General features: G+C 34.7%; 1 protein-coding gene and 1 non-coding gene across 2 annotated transcripts in view; one reads left to right on the plus strand and one right to left on the minus strand.

Annotated features, from left to right (window-relative positions):
- Positions 1-14,753, minus strand: part of Ccdc178 (coiled-coil domain containing 178) — a 356,910-nt gene extending 342,157 nt beyond the window's left edge. Inside the window, exons 1-2 of the mRNA XM_047526223.1 lie at positions 14,660-14,753; positions 13,647-13,786 (exon numbers count right to left, since the gene is read on the minus strand). Coding sequence (XP_047382179.1) covers positions 13,647-13,786; positions 14,660-14,753 — 234 coding nt within the window. The remainder of the gene's footprint in view (positions 1-13,646; positions 13,787-14,659) is intronic.
- LOC124965884 (U6 spliceosomal RNA) lies at positions 353-459 on the plus strand. The gene has a single exon (XR_007105267.1). It is a non-coding gene; the product is annotated as a U6 spliceosomal RNA (small nuclear RNA).
- Positions 14,754-20,028: the final 5,275 nt, after the last annotated feature.

Consider the following 20,028-nt stretch of genomic DNA (forward strand, 5'->3'; position numbering starts at 1 on the left):
GTTAGTAGGTTCAAAATTAATTAATAATCCAGAAAATATTATCTCTTGGTTTTGGCAATCTAGGGTCCTGAACTATGCAGAAACCTGTATCAGACTGATTTACATGATAGTGCTCGAAGTCACTTGAAATCAGGTATCACAAGAATGAAGAGGCATTTCAATGAATTGTGATATAATTACACAAAAATTTTAAAGTCCTCAACAAGTGAGCAATGCTTAATATTTTATTAATAGTATATCAGAAAATGATGCACTATATAAAGATAAAACAGTTCACCCAAATTTTTAGAAATAGAGATGAATTTGGTACAGAGAAGCACTTTAGGATAATATATTCAAAATATTACTTTAGGTGCCTGCTTTGGCAGCACATATACTAAAATTGGAATGATACAGAGAAGATTAACATGGCCCCTGTGCAAGGATGGTATGCAAATTTGTGAAGTGTTTCATATTTTTAAAGGCCAAATGTTTTCTCTGATAAATGGATGACAATACATAATGAGGGGGAGTGGGGGGGCAGGGGGAAGAGAAGAATGAAGGAACTTTGAATGGTGTAGAGGAAAATGGGGCGGGAAGGGGCAGAGGGAGGAAAAAATAGTAGAATGAGACAGACATCATTACCCATGTATATGTATGATTACATGAATGGTGTGAATCTACATTGTGTACAACCATAGAAATGAGAGGTTGTACCCCATTTGTGTACCATGAATCAAGATGCAGTCTGTAAAAATAAAAAAAAAAATTTTAAAGAAAAAATATTACTTTAGTAGCAACTTTGTAAAAATATGTGATGAAAAAAATAAGAAAAAAAAATCTTATTACATCTTTAATCTGATGTGAGGAGCCAAACTTCTAGGTACCTGGTATTCAAATGCTAATATATAACAACAAATGTCAATGTTATGTATAGTTATAATACACCAATGAAAGTAAATAAATAAATTTTAAAAATAATAAGTACCTCCTCTCACTCATCCTCCAAAACACAGGTCATATACCTTCTCTTTCTAAATATATTATTCACAGTAATAAATTTAAAACCATCCCCTAAAACTTTCTTGCCATAGTGATTAATTCTCATTTTGTGGCATGACATAAAAAACCTCTTACAGGATAATACACGTTCTTAAGCTTCATGTCCCTTCATCTACTCTGCCCTGCCTCTGGTTAACTCTCTTCCCTCTGGGCCCTCACTCCTGCAGTTTCTCTCTTACCCTATTTAATCCTTACTTCTTCCCACAATGACATCTTTGCCCTCTTGAGCTCAGGATAACTCTTACCCTTAAAATTTCATGTGACATTTTCTGTAATCATTAGTACATGTGTTGTGGTTGTCTGTCTGTGTCTGCTGTCTCTGATTTTCTCACATTAGATTGAAAGACCCTGGATGTAAAGAGTCTACACTTAATTCATCATTATCCATAGTACCTACTAGAACTCGGTACATTATAGGAATGACACATAATGTGAATTAATCACAGTGGCAAGGGAGACATATAATATCTTGTCATGAAAAATCAAATGCACAACCTCCAGATGGGAGGAAAAAAACAGAGCATTAAAAAGAAAGAGGAACATATGGCCTATTCACAGGAAAAAATAAATTAACAGAAACCAACCCTGAGGAAGCCCAGGCCTTGGCCTTACTAAACAAAAAATTTAAATCTACTGTTTTAAATCTTTTCAACAAATTAGGGGAAACCATGGACAAAGAACTAAAGGAATATAAGAGAACGACATTTCAACAAAGAGAAGTTATCCACAAAGAAATAAAAATTAAAGGGTAAAAAAGGGCCAAATAGAAATTTTAGAACTGAAAATGATAAGAACTGAAATATAGAACTCATGACAGGGCTTTAGTAGAAAATTTGAGCAGGGAGAAGGAAGAATCATTGATTTTGAAGATAGATTGGATGAAGAAAATAAGTAAATAGAGTCTAAGATACCATCAAATGCATCAACATACACAGAATGCAAGTTTCAAATGAAAAGGGGATAGAAAAAGAATAAATAATTTGAATCCTTCTCAAATGTGAAGTCATATATCTACAAGTCTAAGAAGTGAAATGAACTCCAAAAAGGATAGATTCAAAGAGATTTACACCAAGATATAGGTAATCAGACTTCTGAAAGACTCTTGAAGCTACAAGAGAGAAAGAGCTTGTGTACAAAATATACTCAAGATTAACAGATCACTTCTTTTCAGAACCATGGAGGATATAAATCACAGGGAAGATGATTCTAAAGTACTGAAAGAAGCAACAACAAAAACTACCAACCAAAAATTCTTTACCCAGCAAAACTATATTTAAAATTAAAGAAATTAAGGCATTTCCAAATAAACAAAATCTGAGGGGATATTTCATGAGTAGAACAGAAATAACAAGAAATGCTAAAGATATAGGCTGAAATAGAAGAACACTAGATATATGAAACCAAACAAAGAACAAAAGAAAACTATTAAAAGTAAAAATATAGGCAGAGATGAACCTATTTTTAACACTTACAAATGTTTACTGTAAGCTTGAGCCAGAGCAATTAGCATAGAAAAAGAAACAAAAATCATCTAAATTTGAAAAGAAGTAAAACCATCTGTAATTGCATATGACATGATCCTACAAGTAAAAAACCTCCCCAAATACACATAGACAGACAGACAGACACACACACACACACACACACAAATTATGAAATCACTAAACTAATAAAAAATATTCAGCAAAAATTGTAGTGTACAAGATCCATATGGAAAAAAAATCAGTGTGTTTCTGTACACCAGCAATAAATGATCCCAAAATGAAAATTTAAAAACTAATTTTATTTACAATTACATCCAAAAGGATAAAATTCTTAGAAAGAACTTTAACAACAGAAGTGAAAGAGTTGTACACTGAAAACAATTAAACATTACCAAAAAATTAAATAAAAAATCTAAGTAAAAATGAAGGAATAATCTATGTTCATGGGTTTGAGTACAATGTTGTTATAATAACAATATTTTCAAAGTAATATACAGATTCCATGCATGCCTACCAACATAAAAATTCTTTGTTTTATTTTGCAGAAATTGAAAATTTTATTCTCAAATTCATATGGAGTTGCAAACACCAAAAACAATCTTAGAAAAGAAAGATTTGGGGCACCCTCATTTCTGATTTCAAAACAGAGAAATACTGGCAAAAGAATATAGAAATCAATAAAATGGAATTAAGAGTCCAGAAATAAACTCATGAATCTATAGTTGATTCATTTTTCAACAAGGTAATCAAGACCATTCCATGGAGAGATACTAGTTGTGCCGGTTAGTAGTTCTGGGACAGCTGGATATCCACATACAAAAGCATTAATTTATCCCCTAATTCACACCATAAAAATTAACTCAAAATGAGCCAAATACATACATCTAAGATCTAAAGCCCATAAAACTCTAAGAATAAAATATAGAGGTTAATCTTAATAATTTTAGAATTAACTATGGTTCCTGGATACATGGCAACAAAAGGGGAAATAAAGATTTAAACTGGATTTAACTTTAAAAACTTTCATGAGTCAGGGGCATAATCAAGAAATAGAAAAAACACCTATGAGAAAAGTCATATACCTAATTGTTTTAGTCTGCTTTGTCACCGCTGTGACTAAAGGACCCAACCAGATCAACTGCAGAAGAGGAAAAGGTTATTTTAGGGCTCATGGTTTCAGAGGTCTTAGTTCATAGAAGGCCAGCTCCATTCCTCAAGGCTCTAAGTAAGGATGAACATCATGGCAGAAGAGTATGACAGAGGGAAACAGCTCACGTGATGATCAGAAAGCAGAGAGAGAGTCTATGCTCAAGACACAAAATAACCAGGGCCCCAGTGAACCACTTCCTCCAGCCATACCCCACCTGCCTCCAGTTACCACTCAGTTATTCCCATCAGCGATTAATTCACTGATTAGGTTAAGACTGTGACCCAATCATTTCTCCTCCAAACCTTCTTGCATTGTTTCACGTGTGAGCTTCTGCGGGGACACCACATCCAAACCATAACACTAATTAAGATCTAATATTAAAAATATATGATGAATTCCTGTAACTCAACAGAAAGAAAACCCAAATAAAAATGCACAAATGACTTACATAGATATTTCTCACCAGAAAAGATTCTGAAAGTAAATGACTATCAAGTACAGGAAAACAATGCTCAACACCCTTAATCATCAGAAATGCCAATCAGAATAGACTACTATTTTACACTCATTAAGATTACTAAAATAAAATTTTAAAAGGAAAAATAGAGCTGGCATGGAGGTGCACACCTGTAATTGTACACCTGTAATCCCAGTGACTCAGGAAACCAATACAGGATTGCAGTTTCAAAGCCAGCCTCTCCAACTCAGTAAGATCCTCAGCAGTTTATCAAGACCTGTCTCAAAATTTAAAAGGACTGCAAATGTAGTTTAGTAGAAAAGCAACCCTGAGTTCAATCCCCAGTATGAAAATAAAATAAAGCAAAAAGAAAAAGAAAGAAAGAAAGAACTACTGTTAGCAAGGATATGAAGAAATGATAACCTTCTGACATTACTGGCGGGAATTTAAAATAATTCAATTATAGAATATAGTTTGATGATTACTCAATATATTAAACACAAATACCATGGAACAAGGCAATTCCTCTCTTACGTATATACTCAGAACTAAGAGCAGGTATTCCAAAATTCCTTATACGTGAATGTTTATAGCAGCCCTATTTTCAAAAGACAAAAGGTAGAAACAATCAAATTGACTATCAGCAGATGGACAGATAAATAAGTTGTGGTATATACAAACAATTCATCTAGAAAAAGGAATGAGGTACTCATGCATACCATAATAGGGATGAGCCTCAAACATTAAGTGAAAAAAGACATATGTTGTATGATTACATTTATATCATATGTTCTTTATAGGTGAATCTAAATAAATAGGAGATTGATAGTTGCCAGATCTAGGTTCTTTTAGTCTACTTTCTGTCACTGTGACAAAATACCTGAGATAATCAATTTAAAAAGAGAACAGGTTTATTATGGATTATGAGTTCAGAGGTTACAATCCATAATTTCCTGGTTTGCTTTTAATCTGTAGCAGCACAGTGCATTATGATGGGAGTGCATAGAGAAGAACTTTTAACCTTATGCAAAACACAGAGAGAAAGGGTCTAGGGTTCCAATACCCCCACCCAAAGGGCACACTCCCAACAATCTAACTTCTTCCCACTAAGACCCATCTTGTAAACGTTCCACTACCTCCCAGTAACACCACAGGCAGGGAACATAGCCACAAACACATGAACCTTTGTGGGACATTCGAGATCCAAGCTACAGCATGGTTTGAGAGGTGAACAGAGAGTAAATCTTTAATCATTGTGGGATTTTATTCCGGAGTGGTGAAATGTTTGGAACTAAATAAAGGTGGTGATTAGAACATGGTTATTTTTATGTTATGTGAATGGCACTTCCAGAGAAATCTGAATAAAGCATGAGCTTTAATTAATCGATGTATCAATATTGGTTCACTAATTATAACAAAGATGACATACTAATGTAAAATATTAAAGGAGGGAAAACTGAATTAAGGATGTATATGAACTCTGCATTACCTCCCCAATTGTTCTGTAGTTTAGTTTTGTATTACTGTGAACAATATATTAAGCAAGAACAACTTAGAGAAGGAAAAGTTTATTTTGGCTCACAGTTTCAGAGGTTCAGACCATGATCTGCTAATTCCACTGCGTAAGGTGAGGAGAACTTCATTGCAGAAAGACGAGGCAGAGGAAAGTTGCTCAGCTGATAACAACCAGGAAGTAGAGAGAGTTTGAGTGCAAGGAGCCAGGAATCGTATAATCCTCAAGGGCACATCCCCAGTGACCTAGTTCCTCTAGTCATTTTCTACCTGCCTATTGTTACCACCAATTAATCCTTTCGAGTTATTAATTCAACATAATCTAATCATTTCACCTCTCAACATTCCTGCATTGTCTCCCACATGAGCTTTTGAGGGACACCTTATATCCAAATCTTAACATTCTATAAGTCTAAAATGCCCTAAAATGAAATTCATTTTTAAAAAACTCTTTAGAAGAACATAAAACATTATTTACCTAATCAAGAGAAAACATATTTTTTTTAGAGTTTCGGTTTTGAGGGCAGGGAATTAAGCCTCATCAGATTCATATGAAACCCCCAAATTTTTATGAGAATCATTCCATCTTGGACTACAAAGCAAAAAAAGATAGTTCAAAATGAAAAGAAGTTTCTGAGTTTCAAACTTATTGCCTGCAGGAAGAAGTTTGAGATAGAAATTCAGGTTCCTTTCTTACAGATATGAAAATATCTCTTAGAGCCCCAAACTCAGAGAATAGAGCAAAAAGTCAATGAGAACAGATAAGGAAATTATTCCCAGGCAGCAGAACTAGGTCCTAATCAAGAAACATTCCCTAGTTCCAGATTTGGGGGACCTGATACCATGTGTCGTGATAAAATGCAGGATTTTATGGATCAGTGAAAGCTATGTGCTTTTTATTCCTTCCCTTTTTCTGTGATTATTCTGTCCTGGTTTCACCACTGCATAAAAATGTGCAGAAGCAGCATTTAACTTGTCATTTTAGTTTACAGATCTCTGTGTCAAAAGAAACTGCATCTACAGAATTTCACTTGTAACTGATCTGTTGCAGAACATGCAATCATGGATATTCATGATACCATAATGGAATAAAACTTTTTTCAGAGGAAGAGATAAGAGTTTGTATTTGAGAGTGTTATTAATCACATGGCAAATGGACTGGCTGATAGGTTGCTACATAAATGATCTCCACAGAGTCATGTCTCTTGGCACTCACGCCTTGTCTAGAACTCTCCTGCATTAATTGTAAGATAGACTATGTGCTTTGCTTTGGCCCATGGAACTTCAGCAAACATAGCATAAGCAAAAACTTTGTTAAGCACTCGCCCATCAAAGTTTGTGTTTTTGGAACACTATCTGCCTGCCACTAGCCATATGAGTGAGATGATGTTCATCATTATTCCAAGTTTAGTTACCAGATGTATGCATCCACATGACTGGACCCAGGCAAGTATCATCAAAGTTCTTCCACTGAGTCCAGAGCAAATTACTGAATGGTAACACAATAAATATTTGTTATTCTAGCCACAAAGTTTTGAAAAGTGTGTATGTGTGTGTGTGTGTGTGTGTGTGTGTGTGTATGTAAGTAGTAACTGATAATAGAAAAAACAAGGTAAATGGTTATTTTGATGAAAGTATTTTCATTGAAATAATGGGGACAAAATTAAGATTATAAGAGAAAAATGAAAAACTGGGAGGTGAGGAATTAGAGATCCTATAATTAGGCAAGTTTTAAATAGGAAGAAAAAGGAATAAAGGAATATATTTATGAAAAATATAGGATTTTTAAAAGTTTCTTAAAAATGGGAGAAATGTTTGTATTTTAAATGTGGACAGAAATGAGTAAAGAAAATCAAATGCAGCTTTTGAAGGTAGAATGGTAGGAAGACACAATCTGTGGAGAAAGATCTTTGTAGAAGCAAAAGATGGAATGCAGTTAGGGAATAGCCCTAAGCTGGGGGAGGAAATCTTGCCCTGCAAGACAACAGGAATGATATTTGTGGAATTCAAGGATGTTTGTAGGTAGGATAACAACTGTTTGAAGCATTTTTTTTTTAAATTATAGCTCCTATTTTCTTTGGGAAAAAAACGAATGTATAGTGAGGTGGAGAACCTGCTGATTTAACAAAGGACAGAATGATTGGAGTAGCCAGTATGGAATGGTAGAGAAAGTTCTGGTTGACAACAGAATAACTCCTGAGCACCACTGAGGTTGATCTTGGTTATTGTGGAATAGATTATGATACATTTGGATTATTGCACAATGTCCTCCAGCACTGCTCAGCAGCCCAGTATAGGAGGGGAGCCAGCAGATCAAAGAGATTTTCAGTTGACATTTTGTCAGACTAGAAGAATGGTGAGATAAAGAAAAAAAGACCTAACAAACCAATTACTGAGTGTTTTAAGAGATTAATGGATTAAACAGAAAAGTAAAGGAAGATGGAAATGATAGAATAGGAAATAGCAACTATGTCAGGGTTTGAAGTGTCCTTAAATTTCAAATAAAATATAACAACATTAACAGGATGAGAGAACTCGAAGTACCAAAGACTTAGGAAAGAGCATTGGATGATTCAATGTGAGGTTTCAGAGTCAAAACAGATGTGAGACTGTAAACAGAGCCAGATTTTCCAACTAGAAATAGAAGTATTTCAACATTTGTTCTTGGGTCCACGTGGATGGCACACTGTTAGGGAGCCGTGTCACTGCACAGTGGTGAAGAGGGTGTGTTTAGAGCCCAGACATGCTTGGTCTAGAAGTTAGGTGCACCACTGACCTCATGACCTCAGAAGAAGTCAGCCTCTGAGGTCATTTTTCTCATTTATAACTGGCAACAACAACAGTTTCTGCCTCCCAAGGTTTTTTTGTTTTTGTTTTTTTAATTTTTTATGTGCTCTAATTTGTTGTACAAAACAGTAGAATGCATTTATACATTTTGATAGCTCACACATAAATGGAGTATACTCATTATTTTTTATTATACATATTGTAGGATCACATGGGTCATGCAGTCATATATGTACATGAGGTAATAATGTCTGTTTCACCCCACACCCCTTCTCCTCCCTTCACTCCCCTCTACCTAATATAAAGTAACTCTATTCTTCCATATCCCCCTCTATTGTGAATTAGCATCTGCATAGGGATTCATGAAATCATGCATATTAAGTGTTTAATACAGTCCATGATATAGAATATTTGAAAAATATTAACTTTATTATCATTGCTCTTGTGTTGTCATCTCTAAAACACATTTTTAATATTTTAAAGAATGTCTTCTAAATACTTTCTATGTTGTTCATTTGAATCAGGGTTTCATCCTAATGACTTCTATTGATTAAAAGAAGAGAAAAATTCCAATTAGGTAGAGCTCTCAACAAATTAAATAAGACTATCGATAGCCTAGGCAGTCTAGAAGAATAACATGCAAGAAAAAAAAATCTTTTACTTGTATGAAAAGTTATCCCAGCAATTATTTCCGTCATTTTGCAATATTTTCTGATTATCTACAGAAATAAAGTATAGAGAAAATATTCATAGTAACTACTCGAGGAGTTTGCCTTTTAAGATCAAAATGCAAGTAAACTGCTATGAGTGTAAGGACAAGTTTCTGGTATATGCATCACTGACAATCATGAGTTCTGCTGTGTTCATTCCAACTACCATGGAAATCATCATAATCTAGTGTACAAATGAACTATAATGATTAATCGAAAAAAATTTGATCATGGGCTGAGGTTGTGGCTCAGGGTAGAGCACTTGCCTTGCATGTGTGAGGCCCTGGGTTCGATCCTCAGCACCAGATAAAAATAAAATAAAGGTATTATGTCCACCTACAACTAAAAACACAAAATATTTTTAAAAAATCAATCATTCCCTCATTTAGTGTATTTTATACCCAAAGTACATGCCAGTTTTACAATTACTTAGAGAACTTCATCTAATAAAAGACTAAGATTACCCTGGTTAATATTTATACACCATGGAATGTTGCCCTTAAAGAATGAAATTATGGTATTTGCAGGTAAATGGATGGAGCTGGAGAATGTCATGCTAAGTAAAATAAGCCAATCCCCAAAAAACAAAGGCCAAATGTTTTCTCTGATATGCAGTTGCTAATTCACAATAAGGGGGGTGGGGGAATAGAGGTACTTTGGATTAGGCAGAGGGAAGTAAAGGGAGGGGAGGGGTGTGGGAAGGATAGTAGAATGAATCAGACATTATTACCTTATGTACATATATGTACACAACCAGTGTTATTCTACAACATGTACAACCCAGAAGAATGAGAAGTTATACTCTGATGTGTCAAAATGCATTCTACTGTCATATATAAATAATTAGAATAAATTTTTAAAAAGGGAAAATAAAGTGTGTGAAATAGAAACTTTCCTATATAAAACAAAGTGTCAATTGTATTTGGCCTCTAGGTTTGTATATTTTAATTCTTATTTAAACACTTGATAAATTTCTTGGGTTTTAGCTTTTCTTCATGAATAGATTTTCACTAGTTAGTTTCTCACCACCAACCACAACAATAAAAATATCAAGCATTCATATACAATCACAAGAATGGGAAGTTATACTCCATGTATTAAAATATGTCACAATACATTCTACTGTGATGTTTAACTAAAAAAGAATAAATACAAAATTTTAAAAGAAGAGAACAATCAAGCATGATTCCCAGAAGAAACTCCAATAACCATCAGCAGTTGCTACCTGCCCTAGAAAACCACCAATGTTTTCTATCCCTATAGATTCACCTATTTTGGACATTTCATATTAATGGAATCTCATATTGAGTGGTTGTAAAACACAGTTGACAATTTAGAAAAAAGTAAAATTTTCTAAAGAAAACTGCCGGCCTCAGGAGGGCCTCCCCCTCATTCTTTTTGACCTTGACTTCACCCTAGTCCCACCAGAAATGCACTCCCAACCACTGAAAAAAATCCAGCTTCAATAGAGGAAGTATGTGTACTGAGCAAAGTCAAAAGTCAATGGCTTTATTTTGGCTGTGTTCAGTTTCCAGGACCTCAGCAGGAAGGGCTTAAATAAAAATGTACCTGACAAACACTCTCCTCTCTCTTTTGCTGTTTGCTGGACTCTGCATGGATTACCCCAGCCTCTTCATTGTACCCATCTTTTCCAACAAATGGAGTCACAGAACATGAGATTTAGGGCATTTAAGAAGATAATTAAGCCAGTTGCCTGTTCTGACAACTAACTTTAAAATCCAGAGGAAAGCAGTTGCTCTGCAACTCAAAATAGTTTTTTGTTTGTTCAACTAATTCATTTTGGGAATGACAATGCAATCTGGGTTAAAGGCTCCAGATGGTAATCAGCAAGTTTGTGTTCCTCTGCCTCGTTTTGTCCTCTACACAAATCGCACTTCTGGGACTGGTGGAAAGGTAGCCCTGTCCATCCCCCATCACTAGGTATGTACAAAACAGAGATTGGGACTGTAGGCATTGAATAATTATGCCCAAACAAATAGGAAAATGTTTCACTTCCTCTAAAAGGTACAATCAGGGGCTGGGGATGTAGCTCAGTTGGTAGAGTGCTTGCCTCACAAGCACAAAGCCCTGGGTTCAATCCCTAGTACCCCAAAAAAATAAAAAATAAAAAAATAAAAAAATAAAAAGGTACAATCAGCTGATGTTTTATTGGCTAAAAATTTGAGAAGAAATATCTCTTTCCTGAATTTCACTCAGGCATTCTGGAATAACTAAAATGTACTCAGACACACATTCATAAAAATCTAGTATTTTTTGCAAGAAAAATATTCATTTTAATTATTTCATACAAAGGTAACTTACTTACCAGATATTGGGTTTTATTAACTGATTCTGAATTATGATCTATAGGAAAAGATCATATAAAATCTTTCCATAAACATCCATATCCTGGGCACGGTGGCATGTTCCTGTAATCCCACTGACTCGGGAGGCTGAGGCAGGAGGATTATAAATTCAAAGGCAGTCTCAGAAACTTAGCAAAGCCCTAAGCAACTTAGTGAAACCATGTCTCTAAACAAAAATATAAAATATGGCTGGGGATGTGGCTCAGTTATTAATTGCCCCTGGATTCAATTCAAGTACAAAAAAAAAAAATCCATATGCATTTTACTTTTTTTGAAATAATAAATTCTATTAGCTTTTATTTATCAAAAAATCACAAGCTATTTCTAAAGATTTATTTCTAGTGATGTTTACTTAATTTTCTTTAATTTTTGAGGAAATTTAGATTCCTATGTCAATATGTTTGTTTAACTAATGTTACCAAAAGTTCATTTTTTTCAAGTGAGTATGGTAAGTCTTTTTCTCACTCTGATGTTTGTCTTCTTCAAGCTTTCTGTTTATTCAGTTGGCTTGCAATATATTTACACAAGAAAGGCTTTTCTTCAGTTTTCCTTAAGATATGAGATCAAATATCTCATTTTACAAGTTGTTTTATGTAAAGTCATCTTGTTTTTTTTGAACCAGGGATTGAATCCAGGGGCGCTTAACCACTGAGCCACAACCCCAGTCCTTTTTATTTATTTTTCATTTTGAGACAGAGTCTCACTAAGTTACTTAAGCTGGCTTTGAACCTGCGATCCTCCTACCTCAGCCTCCTGAGCCTCATCTAAGGTAATTTTTTTGCTAGTCACAATGTTTAGCTGCTGATCATCAAAGAAACTCAGGGGAAAACGTAATCTTTGACGACAGCATGGGTTTAGTGCCAGTTCTGCCTCGTGACTTGGACAAGTTGCTGAATTATTTTAAATTACTACTTCCCTATCTATGAAGAACATTCATCAATGATTTTATGATATCTAGGAGAAATAATATAGTAAAGCATGATTTCTGACTTATATTAGGATTTTGATAAAAGGTAAGCATTAAAATTGTTTATTAAAACACCTATGAATCTGTTTTAACCACATGACTAACTATTAATGAGAACCCATATGAAGTATACGGCATATGACATCAATAAATACTCATTTTCTTTTCTCTGTTTCATCTTCAAAGTCCAGAACATCATCAGTCCTATGATCTGCAAAACATTTTCTGAAGTATTCTGATTTGGAGAAATATAAAAGCAACAGATATAATATAATGTTCACCTAGAATGATACTAGATGATGTTACAGAAATAACCATAGCTAATATATATTGAGGGCACATCACAATGCTGGCACTTATTCTAATACACTGTAATTATCTCTCCTTTCCCATTTAAGGTCACAGAACCTGTCTCTATAAAACCTGTGATCTTAATGGTGGTACTGATGCCTCTTTAATGAGATGACATCCTTAACCAAGAACTTGTGAGTGGCCCATCAGAATATTCTGTGCACCAGACCCAGTAACAGTAGTGAAGGGGAAGAAATAGAACAGGTTGCTGGCAAATTTATCCCTGTTTAGGCAGTCTATTCTGCATTAGCTGCTTGCAAGATTAATAAAAGGTAGGCCAAGTTTTTGTTTTTTATAAATCATTTCCAAGTCATTCTTTGAAAATAATTGAAAGTGACAGTGATTTCAGAATTGAATTTCCTACAGAATGACAAACTTTAACAGGTTAAAGAGGAATAAAGAATCCTTTCATTTTATTTCAATAGACCTATTAAGTATGTCTTTAGAAGAAAATAACTCATTAGAAAGGACACACTGTCCTTTCATACACCAGGTTCCTCCTCTACTCATTTAATCAGTTTAATATCCCAAAAAGGATGTAAATACTATTTAATTTACTAGTCAAGTTGGCTTATGGAAATTACTACTTAGCATGATTGCCTCAGGATAAAGAACTAACAGCTAATGGGGATAAAAAAATCTATTTAATAAGGTCATTTTACCCTTCTGGAGTGAGACCATCACATCTAGACTAGCAAATTATGTATCTGAGCAAAATTCTAAAAATTTTACCAATTATCAAAAAAAAATCAAAATAATTTCCTATGGTCTCTAAAACAGAGAATATACAAAAACATTAACATTGGAAACAAGTCACTTACCTGTTTCAAATGCTCCTGTATTTTTGACTCCACCTCTTCGATGTGCGAAATCATTTTGTTGACACATGGTGCTGGGATGTTTACATTTGCACAGCTCTGACGGCGACATGGGAAGTTAAAGTAGATGCCTTTATTCACCTCTAAAAGTGTAGCAGGTAGAGGAAATAGTCAATAGTTATATACAGAGTAGCACACCTTGATGTCCAGAATATGCAAAAAAAAATTCTACCATATTAGTGCTAACAGGTTGAAAAAGGTGTTTAGAAATTATGAATAAATTGGGTGTGGTGGCGCATGCCTGTGATCCCAGTAGCTTGGGAGGGTGAGGCAGGAGTATCGCAAATTCAAAACCAACCTCAGCAACTTAGTGAGAGCCTGTCTCAAAATAAAAAATAAAAAGGGCTAGAGGTGTAGCTCAGTGGTAGAGAGACCCCTGGGTTCAATCCCCAGTACCACACACACACACAAAAGAAAAAATTTATAGAATAAACTTCTGAAAAACGTATAAGCTAAAATAAAACAATCATGTAGGATGATTTCAAATAACAAATAAAAATGAACCTGGGTTAGGCTTATAGCTCAGTTGGTAGAGTGCTTGCCTTGCAAGCACAAGGCCCTGGGTTCAATCCCCAGCATCACTAAAAAAACAAACAAACAAACAAAAAAGAACCTGAGAAGCCAGAATAAAACATGGAGCAGTTAAAATGTTAATGTGTGCCTTTGTATCATGACAAAACATTGAAAAAAAAAAATAAAAACCAGAAAACTAGTCAATCCATTTTAAATAGATCCTGAATCACTAAAAATGATGCAAATGTATTTTAAGTACACCCTTCAAACAGATTCCACATCTTCCAGTGTAAATAATATCTAAGTACTCATGCATTAAAGTTCTTCTTTGAATCCAGCAGGAGTTTCTCCTGCTAAAAAAATAAAAAATAAAAACAGGTCTCCTTCATCCTCATAATAACCTCATTTTCTATCTTCCATTTCTGAAAATTGGAGTCTCATACGAAGAGTGATTGATGCTCTCACTATAGCATTCAAGCTGTACTCATCATAAAACCCACTCAGTCCGATGTGCCTCAGTGACTCTAATCCTGGCATGTCCCAATCGACTGAAGGTTGCAGAAGCAAGGGAAAGTTGTCCATGAAACTCCACCAAAGTGCTTACTTGCAGTCCTGGGGCTCTGAGGACTCTATTGGGCGGGATTACACTTGCAATCACTGATCTTAAAAAAGAAATGCAAAATGCATTCGGTGTTTCAATGAGAACAGTGTGATGTCCTCATTTCAGTTGACCTTGGGGGACAGAGAAGTAAGGCTGTTGTCATTTTCAATGACAGCCTGTAGAGGTGGCAGATATTCACAGTACCTTCACTTAAGCTATAGTCTTTTAAATGAAGCTTTATAGAATCCTCCCCCAAAGACACAATCTCTATAAAATGACATGTCTATTTCATTTATAAGTAAAAGTATTCATTCTATCCCACGTATTTGATTGTATATATGTTTCTAATACTAACATTTTTGAGCACTAAAAATATGCGCCAGCCATGAGACAAAGCTAAACACTTTTGATGACACATTTTGCTGACAATCTGATGAAACAATATTATTTTCTTCTTTTCATAGATGAAGAGATAAAGAATTTAGATAAGTTACAGACCTCATTCAAGTCCAAGGTAGGTGGGAGAAATGAACTTGAACTACATCTCCCTGTTTATAAAGTGTAAGCTACACTATGTGGACCATTTTATTATTTTTAATATATGAAAACATAGAGTCCTCAAAATGTATTTCAGGGTATCTCAAATATTCCACCTACTGATTATTTTTGAATATTTGAATGTTCCTTCATTGTATCAGTGCTGATATTCTGATATATTTTAGTTTGCTTTGATCATACTCTGAACCCATATATTTGCAATGAGTATTCCATGTGTGTTAAATTCCATATTTCCTCTTTAGTTCACACACACACACACACATTTTGATCTCTGCAGATGTCAAAAGACCAAAGAACAAGCTGGTAAAAATTACATTATTGATGTCCTATCTAAATATCTTGATAAGGACATTGTGGTCTTCCCTGTGGAAATAAGAAGGGTTCAATACCCATTTAACAAGCAGGCAGTTGCTGTTACAATCAAAGCATCTGTTTTCCTTCATTAGATGTAGGGGAAACAAGGATAGTAATGATTTATTTCATATTTTTTCTTGACTATGCCACTCTTAGCCTCATTTTGTGAATACCAATTAATTTCTATACACTTCTACAGTTTAGGATTATGATTTCACATATGGCAAAGTGGGGGATATTAAATACTATGAATTTAAGTTGGCAATAAAATCTGTAAAAGACATGACATCATAAAATCCACAAGGTGGAACCAGAACCCAGGAGTTCTGGTTGCAGTTTTTATGCCAGTGCACGCTTGGTATAAGTTAAAACTTTTTATTTCTTTTTCATTTTATTCAGCTTAAGGAAATAGTATAATGTAATCAAAATATCACCGAACAAGCTGTCCATGATCACTTTTTTACTTGTCTTATAACTAACTGTATATCTTCAGTTAATACTTTTTCAGCCTCTAGTTCTTAGATTTCTCTGTCAGTAATTGAATAGGTTAGTCAGCTGTTACATGAGATCTCACCTAAAATTCTGATATAGTGAATTAATAGTTTTTGTCAAATGTCAATTGATGGAGTGTGTCCTCATGCAGCCAATGGTTAGGGTGGATATTTAAAGCATTAACCCCAGACAGGACTCATCCTCTAAACGAGCCCCTGGTTCCAACTTTCTTGCTCAAAATCAATGCATAAAAGGCAAGATCCTCCTGGCTCTAAGCCAGAGCTGAGGTTTGCTGAGACTTTGCAACATGAAACTTCCATTTGAGGAAAAATAGGGACTGGTTGATTATGTGGGAAAATGAAAGAGAAATACTGTGTTTATAAACTGTCAATTCTCCCTACTCACTGAATTTGATCCTTACATAATTTATTCACTCTGTCCCCATAATTTAACGTTTTATCACTACAGTCCTTTCTTTCCTTGTGCTTTTAGTATGTACTTCCTTTATATCCATCACACAATAATTCTATCATCCTTTTATCTCATCTCAACATTCTAAGGAAAAACTTAGCTAAACACAATTTCCTTCACACATTGTTATAACTTTTAACATCTTAGTTTTTCTTTTCAAAGTGTAAAAAAAGTTTGTGTTCTTAAGTTTAGACATAATTCCTCTTCTATGTGAAGTCTGTTGTAATGAACAGAAAGTTATCTTCAATATTTTATGAAAAACAAAGCTCCTTTTCACTTTTTTACACTTGGGAGATGGATAAAAATACCTTTCACTGTATTATAGGTATTATATTTTCAAAGGGCCTTGCATTGGTGAAGACACTTACTGATTCTGTAGAATAACATGCACAGGCTCTCAGAGCTTGAGGTAAGGACTGACTTTTCTCCAGCCTCATTCCATGTACAAATGCCCCTATTCAGCAGTTACTTGCTGCTCTCCCCTGACTCTTCAAATTCTGCAGCCTGAAAACATTCACTTTTGCTTCCCTGGAGTAATCATATATCTTCCACCAACTTTGCCTGACCACTTCCTATGATTCTTATTCCATGTTGAATTTTGCTATGACTAGCGTTCCTTTTCCAATGAGCAGTTTATATCAGTAGCCACAATATTCTCATGTTCTGTTCTCTTCTTCAACTTACAATTCTATACAAATATTAAAATCCATCTTACATGGCTCCTTCCCTAAGAAGAATTCTCAAATCTTTCAGACATGAGTGAACCTATAACACTTTGTTTTCTCTACCAGAACTGATCCCATTGCATTTTGCTGTAGCACAGTTATCAGTCTCCCTATCTACCTTCCCCATGGAGTTTTACATTCTTAGAGAAAGCACATTTACTGTCTTAAAATAATTGTTGAATAAATGAATGAGCAGATAAATTCCTCTATTGTATAAATCACACTGTAATCTGGTTTCTGTTCTCTCCACTTTATGGAAACTTCATTCCCAAAAACCACTAAGCAGGATTTCCACTACCATCCATGAATGAGTTACTGATATAGAACTGGTATTGCAGTTATAAACAACTCTAAATCTGGGTTAGAACATGAGACAACTGTTTTTAAGACATTGGAAAATAGGCAATGAAAGGCTTAGATTTCCCCCAAAAAGGGAAATTCATGAGGTTGAGTCCCACAGTCACTAAGCTCTCTGCCAAGGGACAATTTCTCAACTGTGATATAGAGATCTGGGAACAGAACAGGACTTGGCAGCCCTGCTGAGTGGAAGAGCAATTAATTCTGTGGGCAGTGGAAGCATCTGGAATCCCCAGGGCAGGGAACTGAAGAAGGCAACAATGCAGAGAAGGGCCCCTGAAATCCATGTGGAGTGTCCTCTGATGGATGATGCATAAAATCTCTGAGAAATGACTTGTATCGAGAATGTATAGAGAAAATTATTCAGAAAAGGACTTGGGCTTTTCACAAATGATAGTGCAGAAATGACTAAAAGCATGTGCAAAGATGTTCAGTCACATTAGTCATCAGGAAAAGGCAAATTTCATAAACTATTCAATACCACTTCACACCAACTATACTGCCTACAACTAAAGAGACCACAAAGGCCAAAAATTAGTGAGAATATGGGACAATCAGAACTCATACACTGCTGGTAGAAGTGGAGAATGGTGTGAACTCTTTGGGAAACAATTTGGCAATGTCTTAAAGTTAAATGTATACTGTTGTACAACTCAATCTTCACCTTCTGTGTATTTATCCATGATAAATAAAACATGTCTATAAAAAAGACCTGGATATAAATGTTCATAATAACTTTACTCAAAATAGCCAAATATTTTTTAAAATCCCAAATTTCTACCAAGGGGTAAATACAAAAATTTTCTAGTATTCATTCAAGGGAATACTCTTGCACAATAAAAGTGAACAACTGCTAAGACAGTTAACAAAGTCTATTTCACAAGTTTTCCTGTGAAAAGTTTTCCTGATTTTTTTGAAAGAAATTGAACCCAAAAGAGCACAAATTGAATGAGTCCATTTATTTGAAATTTTAGAATGATAAATCTAAAACCGTCTTAGTGGTTTTGGTGAGGGGTGAAGTGAGATTGACCACAAAGGGACATGAATGAGCTTTCTGGAAAGGTAGAAATTTCTGCATTCTGTTTGAAGTGGTCCTTAAGTGGGTGTGTATGTTTGTCAAAAGTCATTCATCTATATACTTAAGGTGAGTGGATTTTATTGTATCTAAATTTTACCTTGCTAAGTTTTTTTTTTAATAAAAAAGATCAATAACGATACTCAAGTGACAAAATCAATAGCCTTTCTCATCCTCCTTTTGACTTTTTTTGATGAACCTATTTAAATATTTAATAATATTTGCAGAATGTTCCATTAGAAAAATAAAATGAACCTTCTCTGGACCCAGAACCTTCTCTGGGCCCTTCTAACCTTCCTACAGAAATATTCGTTGTCCAATTTGTCCAGTCTGGAAAACGTTCACCTGTTCTCCATTTCTTCTCATGGCATATTAATTTCTCTTTTTCTATATCTTTGAAAACATTCAATAGTCTTTCTTCTTGTAAGACCATATCTCCTGCTTCAAACTTTTCTAGCTGTATTTCTTTGCAGGTATCTCTTATTCTTGTTCCACGATTAGATATAGTGTACTAGCAATTAAAAGCTGAATGTAAATTAAAATCTGTTCGGTAACCACAGACTTTTCTACACTGACACTTTATTTACAGTATGAAGTCTTGCTTAATGTCCAAGGAAATTTGGAGGTAATTTGGGCCACTGAGGGGCTTTTAATATTTTTCCATTAATACAGTAATGATACTTAGCATTTATATACTACCCTTTTAAAAATTTTTTTTAAATTTGTTCTAATTAGTTATACATGACTGTAGAAGGCATTTTGACACATCATACATAAATGGAGTACAACTTTTTGTTCTTCTGGTTGTACATGTCATAGAAACACACTGGTCATGTAATCATATATGCACATAGGGTAATAATGTCCATTTCATTCAATCTTTCTTACCCCTGTGTCCCTTCCCCTCTCCCCTTTACTCCCCCCTCTGCCTAACCAAAGTACCTCTATTTTTCTCTAGCCCCCCCACCCCACTGGCAACTGAATATCAGAAAAAACATTTGACCAACCATCACTTAACCACTAAGTCACATCCCCAGCCCTGTTTGACCATTTTGACAATATTAATTCTACCTATCCAACAACATGGGAGGCTTTTCCATCTTCTAAGGCTTCTTCAATTTTTTACTTTAGGGTTCTATAGTTTATCTGTAGAGTTCCTTCAACTTCTTTGTTAGAATA

The sequence above is a fragment of the Sciurus carolinensis genome, chromosome 15 (assembly GCF_902686445.1).
Source record: "Sciurus carolinensis chromosome 15, mSciCar1.2, whole genome shotgun sequence".
NCBI classification, from domain to species: domain Eukaryota; kingdom Metazoa; phylum Chordata; class Mammalia; order Rodentia; family Sciuridae; genus Sciurus; species Sciurus carolinensis.